Source organism: Telopea speciosissima, chromosome 4, assembly GCF_018873765.1.
Source record: "Telopea speciosissima isolate NSW1024214 ecotype Mountain lineage chromosome 4, Tspe_v1, whole genome shotgun sequence".
NCBI classification, from domain to species: domain Eukaryota; kingdom Viridiplantae; phylum Streptophyta; class Magnoliopsida; order Proteales; family Proteaceae; genus Telopea; species Telopea speciosissima.
Genome location: NC_057919.1, coordinates 57,874,051 through 57,894,167, shown reverse-complemented (window position 1 = coordinate 57,894,167; position 20,117 = coordinate 57,874,051). Strand labels below are relative to the sequence as shown.

At 38.4% G+C, this 20,117-nt stretch overlaps 2 protein-coding genes and 1 pseudogene across 7 annotated transcripts in view; 1 reads left to right on the top strand and 2 right to left on the bottom strand.

The window, feature by feature from the left end:
• Window positions 1–6,646: 6,646 nt before the first annotated feature.
• Window positions 6,647–15,198, top strand: LOC122660401 (protein ABCI12, chloroplastic). 6 transcript variants are annotated; one of them, XR_006332677.1, is made up of 9 exons: window positions 6,647–7,105; window positions 7,521–7,637; window positions 8,208–8,444; window positions 8,741–8,905; window positions 9,022–9,097; window positions 9,428–9,492; window positions 9,915–10,079; window positions 10,228–10,316; window positions 10,392–10,818. XR_006332677.1 is itself a non-coding variant. In XM_043855699.1 (8 exons), the coding sequence occupies exons 1-7, from the start codon at window positions 6,743–6,745 to the stop codon at window positions 10,062–10,064; spliced, it is 1,173 nt and encodes a 390-aa protein (XP_043711634.1). In that variant the 5' UTR covers window positions 6,647–6,742; the 3' UTR covers window positions 10,065–10,079; window positions 15,189–15,198. The 6 variants fall into 6 exon arrangements, 2 of the variants coding, with proteins under 2 accessions (XP_043711634.1, XP_043711636.1); XR_006332676.1 differs by having other exon boundaries at window positions 10,206–10,316; XR_006332679.1 differs by lacking the exon at window positions 9,428–9,492.
• Window positions 12,052–12,885, bottom strand: LOC122659453 (annotated as a pseudogene).
• Window positions 14,875–20,117, bottom strand: part of LOC122660399 (branched-chain-amino-acid aminotransferase-like protein 1) — a 30,648-nt gene continuing 25,405 nt past the window's right edge. Inside the window, exons 15-19 of the mRNA XM_043855696.1 lie at window positions 18,830–18,913; window positions 17,909–17,980; window positions 16,969–17,049; window positions 15,712–15,747; window positions 14,875–15,009 (exon numbers count right to left, since the gene is read on the bottom strand). Coding sequence (XP_043711631.1) covers window positions 14,881–15,009; window positions 15,712–15,747; window positions 16,969–17,049; window positions 17,909–17,980; window positions 18,830–18,913 — 402 coding nt within the window. The 3' untranslated portion in view covers window positions 14,875–14,880. The remainder of the gene's footprint in view (window positions 15,010–15,711; window positions 15,748–16,968; window positions 17,050–17,908; window positions 17,981–18,829; window positions 18,914–20,117) is intronic.

Sequence of the window (20,117 nt, the reverse complement as noted above, 5' to 3'; positions counted from 1 at the left end):
AAGCATATATCTTCCATGGACACCCTTTTCCTGCACAAATTGCACTCACTTTTTTGCCCTCATTTTTTTATCTTCAATGTCTTCGAACATTCTTGCACTTCATAATCTTTCAAAACTTCTCTGAAGTGCTGCCCATTCTTGAAAAATTGTTCAACTGTCAAATGGATCCTATTGCTTGGATCCCTCATTATATCAGACTGAGTGTCATAATCCTCTTCCTCACCATTTGATCCCTCTTTACTGTTCTCTTCCTCTTCTGCATCACTTCCAAATTCTTCATAATCTTCATCACAACTCTCTGAACTGTCACTTAAATCATCAAATTCTCCAGCTACATAATTAGAATCTGATGTGTCATTATTCACTTCATGTTCCTCACCCTCAAGTACCCTGCTAGTTGATGGATTGGTTGGATCATGTGATGGAATGATTGCATTATTACTTCCTAAATCTACAGTGGTAGTAGTAGTTGTAGTAGATCTCACAATACTAGCACTCCTACACCTACTAGACATACCAACTTCAGTAAAAGCAACCCCACTATCATGCATTACTGCAGAACTCCTATTGTCAAATATGACTCGGTTATGAGATGCACTAGTTGATCCAAGAACAGCAGTCTGACTGCTATTATGCATCACAATAGCACCACCCTTCTGAACATTCATGTCACTATCCCTTTGAATATTTCTGCCACCATCCCTTTGAGGATTACTGAGGCCACCCTTCTGATATTAGCTTTTGGCCTAGTACTTGTAGATATATTAATAAGGGGAACAACTGGATATGATGCTCCAATCTCTGGTCTATTTCTTGCAGTATCACCCACAAACTTGACATGGTGTCCATTGATGGTAACATTATCAGTGTTATTACCAACTTGGACATTGTAGACATACATGTGGATACAATCCACCTAAGTACCAAGCATGTCTACCATTTCCATCACATCTTTATCTGTTTTCACTACCATATCTTTCATCTTGTCAACTGTCAAATATTTGACATTGAAGTCCATAGATCTTCCTTTGGGAACAGTACTCAAAAGTGAGTTATATATGTCAGATATCATATCTAGGTAACCATATCGTTCAACATCAATAATCTTTATAAATGTGCCTTAAAGATAGTGGTACTGTACTTCAGTCGTTGTCATTTTGAAAATTAGAGACTGTTTGGCTACATGGTATATGGATTTTATAGAAAAGTGGGAGAAGCATCACATTAGTCAAGAACAGTCATTAAAATTCAAGTTTGACAAATTACATCCAAGTATCAATATTATTAGATAGACTTCTCAACTAAAGAAACAAATACAAGATTATCCACTAGATAAACTTCTCAATTAAAATGAGGATTTCAGTTTCAAGAAGGGAAGAAGTTAGGGCTTTAAAATAGAAAAAAATTCATGCAAAAGCCTGAACCTTTGCCTATTTTTAGAACCAAATTTGTAGCACCCCATTGAAGTTGGGTCACATTAAAACAAAATGCAAGTGACAATGAGTGTTGACTTGGATGAAATATGGTCCATATTTCTGGTGGGATCTATGAGAACAGTTTGTTTGCTAGGGTCCATGCATTTTGTATTGATCTTTGATTTGCAGAATAATCATGACTGCTGGTTTACTACAATTATGTTTAAAGGGAGGGAAGCCGCCTCCTTAGTTAATGAACTGAAATAGAATGAAGCAGCATTTCTATCAACATAGAAGAGAATCAACAAATTTGACTACTTAACTAGCTAAATCCCATGTAATCAGGCAAGAGATTGATCAAGGAATGCATTCTTTCTGTAGCATCTTGAAGAGAAAAACAGAAAATCTCTCTATTTTCAAGCAAAAATAGAACACCAGACACAGACGTCAAACATGTTTATTAACATGGTATGAACAGTTTTTGCCATGAAGAAACTTACATTTAATTTTGTAATTTAGAAAGATCAGTCTCGGATTCTCTATTCACCATGAGCACCTTCCCTAAAAATCAATTCACCTAGCATGTCTAAAATGGTAGCCCCCATTAGGACCATACAGAAATGCACAGGGGGTTTACCAGGCCAGCTGGCCACCCCTCTCACCCCACTTCACTCTCTCTTTGTCTCTCTCATAAACTCTTTCCTCTTTCTTCTCTGCCATCATTACACTTTTTGGCTTATATCATGAATTCTCTCTCATTTGTTTATCAGCTATGTACTAAATAGTTCAATTTTACTGCAAAGAAGTCCCCGCCAATAAATCAAACAACACCATTACAGAACCTGTGTGAGCTTTTATACCATCTTGTGCTTGATTTCAAGGGTGTACAATTTAAGGCTAGTAATATACATGCTCTTCTACAGAGCTTAAAGACAAAACTACAAAAGAAATGAGCAAGTAAAAGAAAGGAAAATACTAGAATTTCTTACAACAGAATGTTAAGACAAATAAGACAAATGTGGATAGGAGGGAAATACGCCAGATCAGAAGACAGGTTATCTGTTCAAGCACAATATCTGTGACAAGGTTTCTGTACTGATCCTTACAGGAAATAGAGAAGGGAATCCTAAGCAAATGGGAGGAAATAAGGAAAATGGGTTGATGTGTGCCAATGTCATGAATGCCATTTACCATTGGATAAGGGGTCTATAATCTTCCCAAACGTCACCACCACCCCACTTCAATACAACATAAAAAAAGAGAAATTGGACAGATCTCACACAAAACAGAGACAGATCCAATAATACCATTATCATAATCACAAAAGGAACAATCTCACACTAAAATGGACAGATCTCACACAAAACAGAGACAGATGAGTTCAATAAACGACAGATCTATGGTAGCAACAAATTGACAGAAAATCTTTTCAAAACATTCACAACGAATGAAAATTTGAGTCGAAAAACCTTAGTTCTTAGCGAGTTTAAACCGAAAAATATACCTCCTTTGTGCCCTTGCTCGCTTCTCTCTTCCCTTCTCAGAGAGCAATCTGCGTTTTTTCCTTCTGTCTTGCTCCGAGAGCTTTAACGGTGGCACCTCTCTATCCTTTTATAGGGTGGACGAAATCGTGGCCTAAGAAGAGGGCTGAGCTGAACTTCTCCTTCTTCCTCCGGTTTGCTGCAAAAGTTGAAACGAAGAGGATGAAGTGAAGAGGATGAGGTGAAGAGAAAGTGAAGCATAGGGTTTATTCCACTTGTAAGGGCATTTTAGTCCTAACAAATCTGTGACAATGGTTTATTTCACTACTAAGGGTATTTTGATCCTAATAAAATTATGAAAACGGCAAACCATCATGACTAACCCCCACCGTTACAGGTCTATAACGGCGGGGTTCAGTTGGTTATTAGTCTGCAGCACGGGGGGGTGATGGTAGATAGTAAAGTTTTTGGGGTGGTAATTGTAAAAAACCCCCCCTTTTTTTTTGGGTAGAAAAAATGTTGATTGATGAGAAGAAAGGTGAACAGAAACAAAACATTGCAGCCAGCCTGGGCAAAATGTAAGAGAAATAGGAGAAGAGTGTTAAGAAAACAACGCCCATAATGGTGATTTGCAGAAGAAAAACGAAAATAGAGAGAGCATACACTACGCACAACACAGAGATTTACGTGGTTCACCTCCAAGATGGAAGCTACGTCCACGGCTGAGCAGTAGAACAGGTTTCACTATTTTCTCTGAAAATGTTACAAACCCTCATAACCCTATCTCAAAGAGATAAGAACAATATATAGGAAAACCCTAACCCTAGTACACAAATGCCCCTAACCCAAAAATTGCCAAAAAACCTGAGCCAGACCAAAACATAACACATGGCCCCGCCATTTTTCGGCATTCTGAGATCGATTCGAGGCCGAGACAGCCCTCCGAAGATCTCAACCGCAAAATCAGGCTTCACCAACAACAAAGAGCTCCTTACCCCAAACTTAGCTTTAGCATGAGCAACACTATTAGCAACTATTAGCAAATCTACCAACATGGTTGAAAGATACAAAAGAAAAAGGAGTCAAAAACAAAATGTCATCAATTACATAAATGACTTCAAAAGGAGGAGTACCCTTCTTGATGGCATTGATAAGCTCTAAAAAGATTCCGATTCAATTCTAGGCAAGTAATTCCGAGGGTTAGAGCAAGGAGGATTCCTTGTTTGACAGTTTTAGCTTCCAGCATGGTAACATTTAATTCACTATCAGGGTAGGCTGATCCGGTAATGACGGTGTCTGAATGTCACAGATGGCAGTTGACGTTGAACTTCGTTTCATGTTGGACTTTGTAGCCGCATCAGTATTCAACTTATAGACATTGCTTGGAGGTTTCTTCCAAAAAGATGGATTGTAGACAGTAATGTTGGAAGATTGGCAATTACCCACAACATCCATTTGCCGCTAAAGAATCATCAAAAACTTTGAGGTAATCCATTATCCTTTCAATCACTTGATGAGAGGAGAATCCTTGGTACCTAATTAGAAAATCTAGAAAAATCTTCCAATCTACCACCTTGTAGGATCCTCTTTCACTACAAGTGCAAAGGTTCAAGCTTTTCGCCAAAATTCTCACCAAATATCCTTCAATATTTGGGATTCCCAGGATTAGTGGTGGAGGATTGAAATTGACAATTCACTTGGGGTACGTTTTCGGGATTGGTGGTGAAGGATAGAAGTTGAAATTGTCGGTAGCAATTGAGTTGAAATACTGTTGTTGGATGAAAATTGTTTCGTCCATTAGAGGGCTCATATGATATGGAGGAGAGAGAGAGAAAGAGTGTCAGTGTAGGACATATACAGTTAGGACTTCAGATGTGGGAGGGAGTGGGAAAGTAGCTCCACATTATCAGTGTGAGATTCTTTTTTCCCTTTTCATTTAAAAATTTGAATCTATAAATTAACTTTATAAAATTAAAATGAAGAGCAGAAAGTAAGAACAAAAAGCCATTCAAATCTGCCCAAAACTAAAACCATATCAATGCATGAAATTAAAAAGAAGGGGAAATATCTTCGTCACAAATGCACTTGTGATTTCCCACAAAATCACAAAACTTGTTTACCCCTCCAAATTGATATTACAGAGCAACTAGAGGAAGGGTAATATAGTTATGGGTAAGGTTCTATAAGCTATAATGATTTTGTGCGTCCTCTAACCTAAAATATTTATTTTTTTAAAAGAGAAAAATAATTAACAATATTTCATGCAAAGAGGCATAGGAAACCTTGGTAGTTCAGAAAACTTTTTTCCCTATATTTATTTTGGGAAGTAGTTTTTTGTCTAGGAGTGTAGCATGTGTCTATCTCTCTCCTCCTCAAAATAAGGGGGCAAATGTGTCTTTTCACATGGGGAGGAGAGAGATAGATTCTTGAGAGTGGAGGCATAGGCCATACTCTCGGTTACCCATTTGTTTTATGGGGGGAGAGTTCTATGAGCAAATGTCATAGAGGACGCACCAATAAAAGTGTGACAATAGTATCTTACATAGCAGAACAACGATGTCATTTCATGTGAGGAGAAGATACACATAGAGGTAGGGGTGCAAGTTTGGCCCTGTCGACCAGAACCCGCCCGAGCCCGAAAGGCCTCGGTGAGATATTTGGCCCTAAGAGTGGGTCGGGGCTGAAAATTTCGGCCCTGAGTCGGTGTCGGGTCGGGTTAGGCTTGAGGCGCTTGAGGCCTTGGGCTAAGCTTGGCCCGGTCTGGCCCTGATTTAAGTTATACTATAAAATATATGTTGATATAATATATACATTATAAATTTTAAACATCACCCAAATTTTTTTATATAATATAATATATATGAAGACAATAAGTGATTTAATACATTTTATTATAGTGTTATTTTATGTAAAATTGATAGTGTTTTCCCCAGCCCATTTCCAGTCCCATGCATTTATTTTCCCCTTCCCATGATCAGGGCCAATCAGGGTTAGTCCGGCCTGACCCTGAAGGCGGGTCAGGATTGGATTTTTTTGGCCCTGAGTCAGGGTCGGATCGGGCCTGGGCCCAGCTAAGGAGACTTAGAATTGGGCTAGGGTTCTATAAACCCTGGCCCAACCCGACCTTGTTGCAGCCCTACATAGAGGATCTAGTGTATCTTACCCCGATGGGTCGAATAACCTTTTTCCTTATTTTATCTTTATTTTCTCAAGGTCTTGGCTTATACACTCCCATGACCCAGACGTTGGATCAGTCCGGGTTTGGTTCAATCTGACTTAATGTACACCATGCCCATACAAAATCAAACCAATCAAATTGGTCGAACACACCCAAAATTGGAATGAACCGATTCCGTTTGGGGTATTATGAAACCAATTGAAATCAGACGATATTGGTCCAATTTTTTAAACCAATTGAAATCAGACCGTATTGAACCAATAAAAATTGGACCAAATTTGATACAAACATTCTTCATAATTGTTTATATAAATATAAATGGAGAACCGGAACCAAACGTACCAAATCCGATATCAAACTAATAAAAGCCCAATAAGAAATAAGCGAAGTAAAACCGGGTCTTTTCTTACCAGACCGGCTACGGGTTGATCTGGTCATTCCTACGGAAACCGGACAAACCGACGATTCGACACCCCTAGTAATTCGACGACATATGAGGGATAGTTCTGTCTTTTGGTTTCGGAATAGGAATATACTTATATACGCAATCTCTGCAATTTCCATAGTCCCCATTTGGGGCGAAGTGAAAGTGAAACCCCTTATTAGAATCTAATGTTCGAAACCCTCCGGAGTCGTAAAGACAAAGCCACTTCACTTCAGCTTCACTCATGAACTGTAGAGTTGTCACCTTCCCGACGGTATCTCTTCAATACCTTTCCACAAATCCTACCCGCGGAACCCTAATTGCTTTGAATTACGGTTCTCGATTTCTTTCCCGGCATTCAATTCTTGAATCACAGGTTCCATGGAAGAAAGCTTTGCTACCACTAGCTGTGAAGAGCAGGAAGCTAGAAATCAGGTGTTTAGCCGACGGTGATGGTGGTACAGGAAAGTGGGTGAAGTGGGTTCCCAAAGGAGCTGTGGCGGAAAGGATTTTGAGATTAATCTCTGGTGCAACTTCGAGTCCCATTAGCCAGTACGTGTCTTCGCCTACAACATTTTTGCATTCGGTGGACCCCAGAATCAAATTGGTATTTTGCTTGTATTCCCTGGGTTTTTTGCGTGGTTAGGTTTAGCTAATTCATAGCATGTTCACATGGATTTGAAGATTCTCCTCGTCAGCCCACCACATCCATACAATGGAGCAAACTTGTTGATATGAGATAGAATTTAGCTAGTATTACTCCCAGTTTTGATGGGATACTGGATCGATTTGTTGGTTTTTGAAATTCTAGATTACCTGTAAGAAACTGTTCTTCCTTTAATTGAGATAGCCTTTGTTCTCTCTTATGAATTTTAGTTTTACTGCCATTTTTTCTGTAATTATTAGATGCTTAGTCAATGGTAATTATGGGTGGTGGGGGGGGGGGTTGTTTGCATGGAGGCAGAGAAAGCAAATTAGGGAATTAATGGCATTATAATTATCTAATTTTTTTGGTTTTGCAGGTATGGCTTCTTACTCTTGTACTGTTGCCGGCGAGGTCACATATTCTCATGCGCTTTGGATTAGTTATTTACTTAGCCCTTCTGTCAATTTGGATACTCCCGAAGAATATGTGGATGGTAAGTCTGACCACTAACTTTGTAAGCTTGGATGGTTATAAACCCAAACCTCACTCATGGAACTTCCTGATAGTGACAAGTGGTTCATAATGCATAACTATGATTTGAAGTTATCTCATTCTCATATCAAGGTCTAAATATTCTTGTTAGACTGCCTTGTCTGAACTCCATCGTTGATGCATAGACTAGGATGAGTTCAATAAGTTTAGAAGAAATGGGTAACACCAGTAGTCCAGGACAGGATAGGTATAATTTAGATATGCTGCATTCCTGCAACTTGTTCTATGTAGAGTTGAGACCATTAGGCCAGGTTTTGCTTGTATTACTTGACCTTTTTGGTGGATACAGTATGCCTTATTTTTATCTTCAGTCTACTTTTCTTTTTATAGTGATATCCTTTTTTTAAAAAAAAAAAAAAATTTTCTGTGATGATACAGATTGAGTTCTCTCCTTTTTCTCCCCATTCCTGAATATGGTTGATTTTATTTTATTGTTAAACTTTGAATATGGTTGATTTAATTGTTAAATAACATAGTGCTTTCCTGAGTTTGTTTCCAATGTATTGTGTAGGATCAATTGGGAAGAGTTGCCTTGCTCTCTGGGGTTTTATTTCTAATGTTGGGATTGGGCTCAGATGGTGTACCTCCGCTTGTCCAGTTAAGAACCCCACCACCAGCAATGATGGGTTTGCCTAATATTCCTACATCTTTGGGAGGTTATTCTTATGTTGTTATGAAGCTAGGGCCGCTAAAGCTTACAAGGAAAGGCTTATCGGTGGCAAGCACATCTGCATGTTTAACCTTCACTGTATGTCCCTTATGTTATTTGTCCATCTTCTTTTCAATTTGGCACTTTCATCATTCATATGGTTGGAAATAGCTCTGCTGATGAAACAATTTCTTGTTTCTTTTTCTTTCTTTCTCGTTATGGATTTTTAATTTACTGATTCTTTTTAGGGCAGAGAGAGAGAGAGAGAGAGAGAGAGAGAGAGAGAGAGAGAGATCAATACTAGGATTTTACCAAAATCTCCTCCTTGATGGCTTTCTGTTTGCTTAATTGAATTGCAATAACTTTCTAAGACTATGTCTCTCTTTTCATTTAAGATCTTCCAAAGTGCAACCCTTTGTTTGACTACCACAACTCCGGAGCAGCTGGCATCTGCTTTGCAGTGGTTTATGAAACCTTTGATTCTCATTGGTGTTCCAGTTTCTGAAGTTATCCTTACCCTATTGCTCTCTTTGAGGTTTATCAATCTAGTGTTTGATGAGGTAAGGTCTTGTTTCAATTTGATAGTTGACTTTGATGAACTTTCATGCGTTTTCTTTTCAATCTGATTCCATGGTTCATAACTAATGATTATCTTGAAGATATGATGTGTTGGCAGGTCCGTAATGCTGCCTTAGGGATTGTAGCACGCAGGATAAATTGGAAGCAGTTGACAATAATGGAAACAGTTGATGGTAAGTATACATTTCCTGTCATCATTTTTATAGTTGTAGTTTTTGTCCTCCTAGCGTTAACCCTACCATATGGGTAGGTTGACCACAAAAATTGATTTCTTGATTGCAATCAATTCAATCTGGACAATGTCTTCTGTAGAAGGATGAGTTTTAAAAAATTTCTCTACTTGGAAAATTCCAAAAACGCATGAAGCACTTGTGTCATTAGAAGGTTGGTTCATTAAAAGCTTTCGACTAATGTACAGACAAATGGGTGACAATTATTTTTTTGATCTCATGAAATTCCCCTTGGTGCTTATGTTTCTTACTAATGGTACCTGTCTTTTGCAGTTTTTTTCATGTATGTTCGTCGAATCTTCAAAAATATTTTTAGCAATGCTGAGCAGATCTCTCAGGTTGTAATACACACTATTCACTTCTTAAGATTGTATATGTTGCAAGTTCTGTTGTTATGTACATGTCAAATACATGAACATCAGATGCATGGGACATCAAGGGATCAGGACCTGGTAGACCCTGATATCAGTTCAAGAGGACTTGACATGTGTGCCATGGCTTCACAATGATTGTGTCAGTGATACAAGAGTCAAGTCTTCTTGCCAGTTTTTGGTTGATTATGATTAAAATGAAAAGGGCAGCAGATTTGTGTGCATCAGTATCATACTTTGCATGAAGTTCTGCTGGTCACATTAAAATTCACCTTTACCATTCACACACACACACACTCCCCCAAAAAAGAACAATTTTAAAAACTAACTACTCTGGCGCAATGTTTTATTAAAGTTCGTATTCTTATCTTCTCACCACACTTTTGCAGGCAATGATTGTCAGAGGTTTTCGTGGGAACAGCAATTCTCACAAAATTTACTTACCAAACAAACCCATTGGGATGGCAGATTTTGTTTCATTATTGTGCCTTCTTGGTTTAGTAGGTGCCACTGTTCTGTCTGAATCCTCCCTTACCTAATAACTCTCAACCATGGTAAGTTCCAATATTTTTCAGTTCTGTTTTCCCCCCTTCGATTCATCCAATTGGAATCCTCTATCACTTCTGGAAGATTCTACTTACTCTTAGCAGGTATGGCTTCTGGCTTTTAGTTGTTAATGGAATTGGCATCTTTTGGTTCCAGTGGAGATGACATGGTACATTCACAAGCTCAGATTAGTCCACTTGTGGGATTTCATGATGAAAGCACTCGAGTGTCGTTCTCTCTTACGGGTACTGTGTTATCTTCCTTTTTCATTTTTTTCTTCCTTCGTCTTTTATCTCACCATGGCATTATCTGGTTTGTAGGGAAGGCATAATTGATGGATTAATTACTTTGCTCCACTGCTCCTATTCTGGCCATTATGCTGAATGCTGATTAGTATAATAATTTACCCAGAATACAACAAGGAATTGACAACTATTTATCTTATTATGAAATGGTTGATACTAGTTTCTGTGAAACTCGCCTCAAGTTGCCTTATTTAATTTATATTTGCATTTTTTTTTTTTTTGGTACATAATCTATGATCCATTTGAGTGTAAACAAACCTGCAGAAAACACACTTTTTCAACAAAGGAATTTTTTTACTGGAACCGACAAGCAAATGTTCTATTATTAAGAAATGTTAAAATGTTGGAAAAAAAAGTAGAATATCAACTTTGCTTGAGCCATTTTTCTGGAAGCATCCGATCTTGGTCAGTAAATTGACTATCAACTGTTGAATTGCAACCATCGAGATCATTCCCCATCGTAGGGCTAGATCTTTTTTTTTTTTCCCACCAACAATGCTTTAATGCACCCTGTTGCCATGTGGAACTGTGAAAGATATAAGGAACCAAGTACCGTCCTTCATGGATGGTTTTTACTCGCACAGAATAAGTTTGTGTTTTGAAGCTTTAAGTACTAATGGAGCCTTATGAATTAATCAAGTAAAAACTTGATCAGAGACCGGAAGAAGAGATTATTAGTTACAAATCTCTCTCACGGAGTGCAAGACCTTGTTCAGGTGTGTAGCCATTTCAAAAGCTGAAAACTAGTTTACAGGCCTTTTCTCTTATCTCCCTGCCTGTTATTATTGTGGTAGAGGGAGATTTATTGAGACACTATTATTTGTTCAAAACACTATTGAATATAATCAACCAGCTTTCTTCAAATGGTTATTTCAACTCTGAATGTTGTGCAAGTGGGAATATATATCAGCAACAGGTGCTTTGTAATTTGTATTGATGCTTGGATCTCACCTAACAGAAGGGAATGGGAGATGAGTCTTGCAAAGTTCATTTCATCAAAATCTTTGGTATAATTTGTGGCTATAATTCATAATGACCCTATTTCGATTTTCTTTGAAGGACCGAGTTTCCTTTTACCTCCATCATGGGTATCAATACCATCAGATGCCCCAAGAGGAGGGGTAGTTTCGACTCCAAACAATAGAGGGTGGGAGTTTGTGATGGGACAAGAGCCATCAGGGTCTGGTGAGGGGATTCTTCCTTCCCCATTGGTGAAGGAAATTTTTCGCTGTTTCAAAATACAAACTGCATGCTTAGAAGGGTACCCTCCTGTGAATCTACTTTGACTCAACTTTTTCTATTTTCAGGTCTTCATGCTGCCACCTTTATCTTGCTCATATGCTTAATAATTCTATAGAATAAAAACAGAAATGTGATTGATGTTTGTAGGTGGGCCAGTCTAGAGAGGGTACTCCAGGTGGGTCTTGGTTCTGCTACATAGTAGGTCAGACAGGACTGTTATTTTGTGGATAAACGCTAGGTACCTAGCTGACAGGTCAAATTTCATTTCTATCGGTTCCGTTTGTTTATGTAAAATTTTACAATGTCTGTTTCTACAAGATAAAATATGATGTAAAATTTTTCAATATTTCAATATGATTGCTCATGTTACAACTTTCTAAACAAATTGCCAACTGTTGATTCAACTATTTTATCAAACACTTGGTGTGCATCTTCAAGCCCCATACTTGTTAGCTTTTTTTGTACATTCCTCTCCACCCAATCGGGAACAAAACTTTATATTGTGATAGACAAAGATCCGGCCATTCCATCATAACGTTTCAACATAGCCACCAACTTCTCCAATCATCTTATCTCTCATGTGAAGAAAAACAACACTTGCATAAATCAAATCATACTGCAAACCTAATCCAATTCTACTGAAATCCACATCCTCGCCTTCCAAAATCAAAGGGCGGTTGTACAGGAGACACTGAGTTGGAAGCTCATACTGAAATGCTGCCATAAGAGAATGCTCATCCTTTTCTAGGAAATGAAAGTGCTCTGGAACCGAGTAAAGGATAAAATGCAGTCCAACGCGAAGGGTACCACATCCAATCTCTAGGACATGGGAGTCTGGCTTCAACGGAACTGACTCTGCAAGGAGCTAAAACACGTTGCGCCCTCTAGCCCAGGGTTCCCCATAGTTTTCTATGGTGTTCCTCTACAAGTAATTCTCTAGGGTATGACAAGGAAGTGTGGTGTTTGCTTCATAGCTTTCATAGTGCGAGATACCTCTTTCCTGAATCCTGATATCCAAGAGAATTCGAATTGATAATTGACTAAGAGAAATACCAAACCAAAAAGAACAGTGACCAGAAATTTCGTGTTTGCATATCCAACCGATTAAACCTTAGATCTGTTCACTCAACAATCAACCTCTGCCCTTACGGTGCTCTTAAACTCCCATGAACCACCGTCACTTGCAACTCATCTTGAACCACTGTCGCCTACATATCTCTGCTCACAAATTCACCTCCACCATCAGGTCATCTACCAGATCCAGCATCTAAATCGCAACCTTCAAAGCTGAAACCACCGAAAATCCCATCTCTCTCTCATCGGGGAAGACGATGGGCAAGATGCCCTCTGTTCGTTTTTATCAAAATTTTATCGGGCACGAAATTATTTTATGTGACGGCCTATTTTACATCCATTTTTAAATGGAAAATTTGTTGGGGGTGTTTTCTGGTAAATGCATCGATTTTGGTAAAATTTTACCTAATGAAAAATTTCCATTATAAAACAAACAATGAAAAATATAATTTAACGGTAAAATTTGTTTTATCGACTATTTTACGCTGAAACAAATGGAACCATTGGCGTTTCTGAAATGGTAAAATCAAGTCTTGAAAAATTAAGGGCTACGGATTGAGTGAATGCCAAGAAATGAATGCGGTTCTTAGTTGGATAATGCAAATGTCTGTTTAAGTGAGTGGTTCCTCATTTTCTTCGAACTAAAACATAAGCCTTTGCCAGGTAACAGGGGTTCAAAATTAATATTATGGGAAAAAGAATGTTGCTTGGCCCCTCTCTTATACTATTGAGTGGTGGTGAGATTAGGGTTTTGTGAAAACCCTAAGTGCCATTGGAACTCTTGCGTTGTTGGAACACATCGTTACATGGGTGGGAAGAATTGACTATGAAAAGACTAAGATCACCTTGCGCTTATGAGATTACAAGTAACCTCTGTTCCCTTTCCTGTTTTTGTGAAAATTTTTTGAACGCTCATCCCCATGGGTGGAACAATCCTTACCCACAATGATATCAGAGCCTCCCTACTAATGGGGGTTTTCATTAATTTTAATGATGATTGTTTGATCCTTTTATTTTATTAACCCCCCCCCCCCAAAAAAAAAAAAAAAAAATAATAGCTCGGCAAAGCAGCCAGCCTCGCAGGCCCATAAGGCCCCGTTGTTGGCAGGCTAGCCACGGCCGCAAGGCCCTCACAAGCCTGCAAAGCCGTGCTTTGCTTGATGTCTCGCGCACCGGATTGCGCATGCCCCCGCATCACAGGGCCTTGTATCATGCTGTCTTCTCACACAGTATTTTCGTTGGACACCTGGCGGGTATATTCGGCCCTTGCATACCTCACCTCTCATGGGTCGCATAACCCCAACCCTGTGTGGCATGGCATCGCATGAGATGCCTACATGACAGCGCTTGCCTCACGGTCCTCTGTTGCAGAGCCCCGCATGGCCTAGCACCGTGCCCGCCTCTGCTCCCATGAGATGCGTTGCACCACACTCTGTGCAGCCAAACCTAGAATCAACTCCTCAAATATGAAAACCCAACAATCTGGTCTCAAAAAGCCCTAGAATCGGCTGTTCCTGAGCATCCAGAATCAAGAATGATCACGAAACACTTTTGAAATCAGTCAATTCAACTGATCCGATTTTTCAAACAATGATTCAACTTGAATAATCACATAGAGATGGGGCCCTACCACAGGTCAAGTTTCATTACAATTGGAGTTGGTCAAATGACAAATTCAAGTATTGAGAAATGGAAAAAGTTTTTCAACAATGGTAGCCGAAGGGCCAGCCACCATCCTAGGATCATTAAACATCTCCCTACTGGAAGAAATAATACCCGTCATGTACGACCTAGTTGATGGAAAATTTGGTCCTTGAAAAATAGAGTTGGGATCATGTTCAAGTACGTGAACGTGCGAGGCTCTCAGCCATTCAGATGGAATACAACTAAAACAGTACATAAATTTGCCACGTAGCAGGGGTGGCAAACAGTGGATGTCAATCTTCTTTTTATTCTTCACTATGTCCAAGTTATACCACCAGACATAATTGTAATGCAATGAAGAGTAGAGTCCTAGTTTATGATCAATAAACATAATTTCGATTCAATTTTTTCACTTATAGTTTTATTTTATTTTATTTTATGGTTTGACTTCTTATTTTTATTGCTTAAGGTTAAACCAGAGTCGAAGACAAAAAAAGGAAGTCGTGGGGAGGGGGGGGGGGGGGTTGGTTACAACTTAAAGGACTCAGGTCCTAGGATATGTGGGTATAGGCTCCCCTAACTCTGCTGTCATCTTTTTGTAAGCATTTTGTACTCTCCGAGTCACAGGCCCGACTTCTCCATTGCCAATAACACGACCATCAATCAGGACAACCTGGAAAAAGGAAAACTCAAATTAATTAGGAATGGCCAATCCCAAATAGATGTTTTGTAAGAATTTTGAAGAAAACAGACAATTTCTGAGATGACACATTGCCACCTACAGAGATTCAATAAAATAGTTGACACTTGGGGTTCAAAATGTTATTTGGGAATTGAAAGCTAGAAAACAAGTTTGGCTCCTTAAAATTGAGTCAATCTCACTAGGCTGACCTAGACCTAGTCACTTATACTGGGTTTTCAAGTAACTAGCTGAGTCAAAGTTTGTGCTGTCAAAACAGAACCATTCAGTAGGAGTTCAATGACTCTTGATTCATATGAGCCAATCTAATCATGCCTCCCTCAAAACTACCCAGTGAAAGCATAGTTCAACAACTCTTGATTCATATGAGCCAATCTACTCATCTCTCTCTCTCTTCCTGGTTGGTACAGTCAAACCAAGCCTTGTTGATGTAGTGAGGCTCAACTCAACCTTCTGAGCTAGCCCATGTCAACCCCAAATCCAGATTTTCAATTTGGCACTCACATGAGCCATACCAGATCCATATTGGATCCTGCAGTGGCTCAGTCCATCTTAGATACTGATTCAAGAGTTTCATCACCACATCTGTGACCTAGTTTAATAATCTGTTTGCAGAAATATAAGAGAAGGATCATAGAGTCAAATGTTTCACTATATCACATGAAAGGAACTTACTGGACTTAATTCTCCCATTGTTCCTGTAGTCCATACCTGCAGGTGAAAATCTGTTATGCATAGAAAATTGAAAATTCTCAAACAAGTAGTGCAACTGTCAAAAACTATTACGAGAGACTTGGTCCTGTAGCTCAAATTGGTTAACAATCTGCAGCATAAATATGAGGTTGCAGGTACAACCCCAACTTATAGATAGGAAAGAAAAAGTTGAACAATAACATTTCTATTGGCAAGGCAAGTCATATTCCTGTATAATATTCCCTATACATTATGACATTGCCAAGTTAACAATGTCACAGGAGGAAACATTTAGAAAATGCAAAACCATTGGTTAGACCATGAGGCTAATGTGCAATTGACATAGTGGTACCTGTGGCTGTGACACAGATGCAACTGTATTGGACATTTCATTTTCAAAGGCCATAAGCACATATGTTAGTTTATGTCTGTATGCACAGAAATGACAGTGATCACATCATGCGGGCTAAACAATTAATAAATTAATGCTTCCTAAAGCCACTTCATTAATTTCTAGTTACTATTTTTTTCACTATTATTAATTTTTCTAATATTAATGCACTCTAACAACATCTACCCCCCCCCCCTTTTCCTTAATGTGAATATATTTTCTTTAACCTTTATATAAGCTTTCTTTACTTTTACCTCACCAGAACTATTTTTTTTTATACTGCATTATGAAACTGAAAAGAACTCTTCCATGATTCATATCTTCGGTAAATAACTGGAATGCCACATCTCAATATTTCCATGAAATTGAGGGGGTGCAAATTAGGTAGACTGGAACAACCAAACTATATGACTGAGGTTTCAGAGAAATATATCCCACACCCTCACTCCAAAATTTGAGGTTATTGAGCAGGAATATTACCCTCTTTGAACCAGGCTGTTGGACGGTATGATGAGATCCATAACATTATGGCCCCTCACATCACCTGTAGCTCAATAGTTATTTGACTAAAACACCAACTCCTTTATCACATCATTCTCAATAAACCTAAATAGTCTTTGAAAAATAATAGATATGCCAGCTGACTCATAAAGTACACAGAATAAGCAATAGTACTATGGCTTATGATGCTGCCTGCACTAATGAAAAATACCACCTACAGTAAATCCATCAAGTTGATGCTTGGAGTTGCATGAATTTTACCACTATTTTGCAAAATATATAATTTATTTTCCAACCAATTCAAATGAGAATCAGTTTCTTCTAACTGGGAAGAGTAAAAGGTAAACCTCATCTGCAGTATGGAATTCAGACAAACTGATTCTCCGTTCCTCTAAGACTAGATTTTCTTTTACCACAAGCTCCATTACCTGCAACATCAGAGAATGGATTTATTGGATCATTGCCCACAGGTTAGATGATGTATTACCGAATAAAAAAATGGAACCACTGACAAAATTTGCTAATAATGCTATAGAACACCAGCGGGATACAATTTATCCAAATTCTTTTGTGTTCTGTTCCTTTGTCAACCTTTATACTTCAGTTCATTTAGTTTGCGAAGAAACCTAAAGTGAGGTAACTGTGACATCCAAATTCTTTTGTGTTCTGTTCCTTTGTCAAACTTTATACTTCAGTTCATTTAGTTTGCAAAGAAACCTATAGTGAGGTAACTGTGACATCCAGATGCATTAAAATTCCCAGTTTCTAGTGATCAAATAAAGGACAAAAGGTTTTCTGAACAGCATGCATGGATCTTTCAGGACACCAACTCCTTTTCCAGCCAAGTAAGGGACAATATAATTTAGGTCAACCTATACTCAACCTGTATTAAACTGCATCCTCAGGACCTTTCTGCTACATGTCAGATGGATATTGGCCCGAATTTTGTAAATTGAGAAATAGGTGGGATGCATTCAGATTGCTATACTACCCAACACATAAAAAATAATAGGCCTCTCCATAGACCTATTGAGAGAACCTGACTAATAATAACATACTCTCTCTCTCTCAGAGCTTACCCATAACTGCAAATTGGTTAGTGACAGCAGTGAGTAGTTATATTTCAGACTGGTACATGACAAACCGGTTTGCTTGGGAAGGTGGAAAGGGGAGGGATATAGGCAAGCTTGGGACTTCCATTCTTGATTGAACTTATAACTTGACACAAAGAAGTTGACTAATTCACAATTTCAGGATCAATCAAAAATAGAATTCCATGGAACTTACAGTTGCCCGAGTAATTCCAGGAAGGCAGTAATCAGCATGAGGTGTCAGCACAGAACCTTTCTTCACTAAGAACTGCATTATGAAACATGAATATTTCATCATGGATAGAAAATTGTGAAAGATGAATAACCAACTTGAAGTAGAATGCCAAGTTAATAATAAAAAAAATCTAGGGTACTTTGGCAGAAGAACATAATGGCCCATGCTTCTTGTCATTAGTTGTAGCATCTGAAAGGATGAAATAGCTGCAGCTTTAAGATAGAGGTAGGCATTGGTCGGCTTGGGTGGGGACTGTGGGGAGGATAGCCTGGCCCTGAACCCACTCCATGTGAACTTCACTCTGATATCTTAACCAAAGTTCAATCCAAAACTCAAACATCCCATCCGAACGTGGGGTTTGGTTCTTGTTAGGCTTGATAACTATAGATAAACCTACCCAAGTGCCCACTCCTAGAAGTTGGCAATTCTTGTATGATGATGAAGGGCACCTTTTGCCCAGGTCGAATGCAATAATAGCCCACTGAACCATACATATTGTATACATTTAACTTTTCTGAATTTTTCTTTCATGCATTCTTTTTTGCCTTGTCTACCAATAACGTCTATAAAAAACAGTTTCATAACACTGTTTTAGCACATGCATAAAGGTTGGATCAACCACTAACTTTCAAGGAAATTCCCAACACAATATGTCCTGGGAACATCATAACCATAAGTTTCACAATAGACTGGTATGCTAACCTGGTCGAGTTTTTATTTATTTTTTTTAACCTGGTCAGTTGGATCCCTGCAGTATTTCCTATACAAGAACCATGCTACCACTACTATGTTGGTAGGCCATCTATATGGTCGGACAACTTGAGTCCATACTTCCTCATGTAAGAATATGTCTAGGAGAAATGGGGAAAATAATAGCCTCACAATGTTTGTGGCATTTGTTTCTGATACATAGCCATCTTTGTCTAGCATGATTGCATCATCTGCCTTTGCAAAATTCCCTTCTACCTGCACCGTAGAAAAATCAATCTAATGTTAAAACTTGATAAGAAAGAATATAAATATAGGGTAATGCCACTATAGCAGGGTTTCAATAAAATATGGGATTTTCGCCATACAAAAGGTGCACACTCTTCTGAATCTTACTATCCACAAGATAAACCTAATTGAAGCATTCCCAGACAAATAATTGAAATGATGGTTATGAAAAGTCATCAAAATGTAATAGTCAATTTCATAATTTTGGATGCATAAAATACTATGATTGCAACTCAGATTGTAATTCACATACAGATTGCAATTCATTAGTGTGTTTATGATTCCTTGTCCATTTGCATTTGCTTTTAGTCATTATCAATAAAGACTATTGACCAGTGATAGAACATACACATTGTGCCTATCATTGGTTCATTTTCTTCAATATCTCTCTCTCTTTATCGTCTCTTCTTCTCTTCTCTGATCTCTGGCTGGTTGGTTCTTATTCTTTTATCAAGTTACATTACAACAACGACAACAACAAAGTCAGCCTTATCCCAACTTAACAGGGTCGGATACATGGATCCATACAAAAAAAAGTAGGTAAAACTGAAGTCTAAATGAGAAAAAAAAGGGATGACAAAAGAGTATGGGAAACGAGATGAGAAGTTAAACACAAATTGCAATTCATTAGTGACATATCTACATTTAAAGGCCCAGTGAATCACAAAAACTATTATCAGTGTTAAGTTATAGTTTCTATTCGGAGTCGTGGACTCCTAAGACGTGGAATCCTATTGGTAGTAGTTGTGTTTCCCCTATCTCGCGATAGGGGGAGGGGTCTTAGTGGCTATTTAGTTTAGATAGGTTTGTTGTTTCCTATTTAGTCTGAGTTCCCTTACTTGTGTAGAAAACCTAGGACCTGTAACCAGTAACTTTAGAGAGGAGAAAAGAGAGAACAGAAGATGAAAGTTGTAATGCTTGAATGCTTGAGTGATTTTATTGATCAGACAAGCCCTCTATTTATAATAAAGGAAAAAATACAAAAGGGACTAAATTACCCCTACACAAGCCGACTCTATAAGAGACAAGGCTATACCTAATGAAATAATAATTAAACTACCCCAAAAGGACCAGAATACCGTGGGTGTACATATTCCAACAACTTATTTATGATTCCTTGTCCATTCGTAATTATTTTAAGTCATTATAAATAAAGACTATTGACCAGTGATAG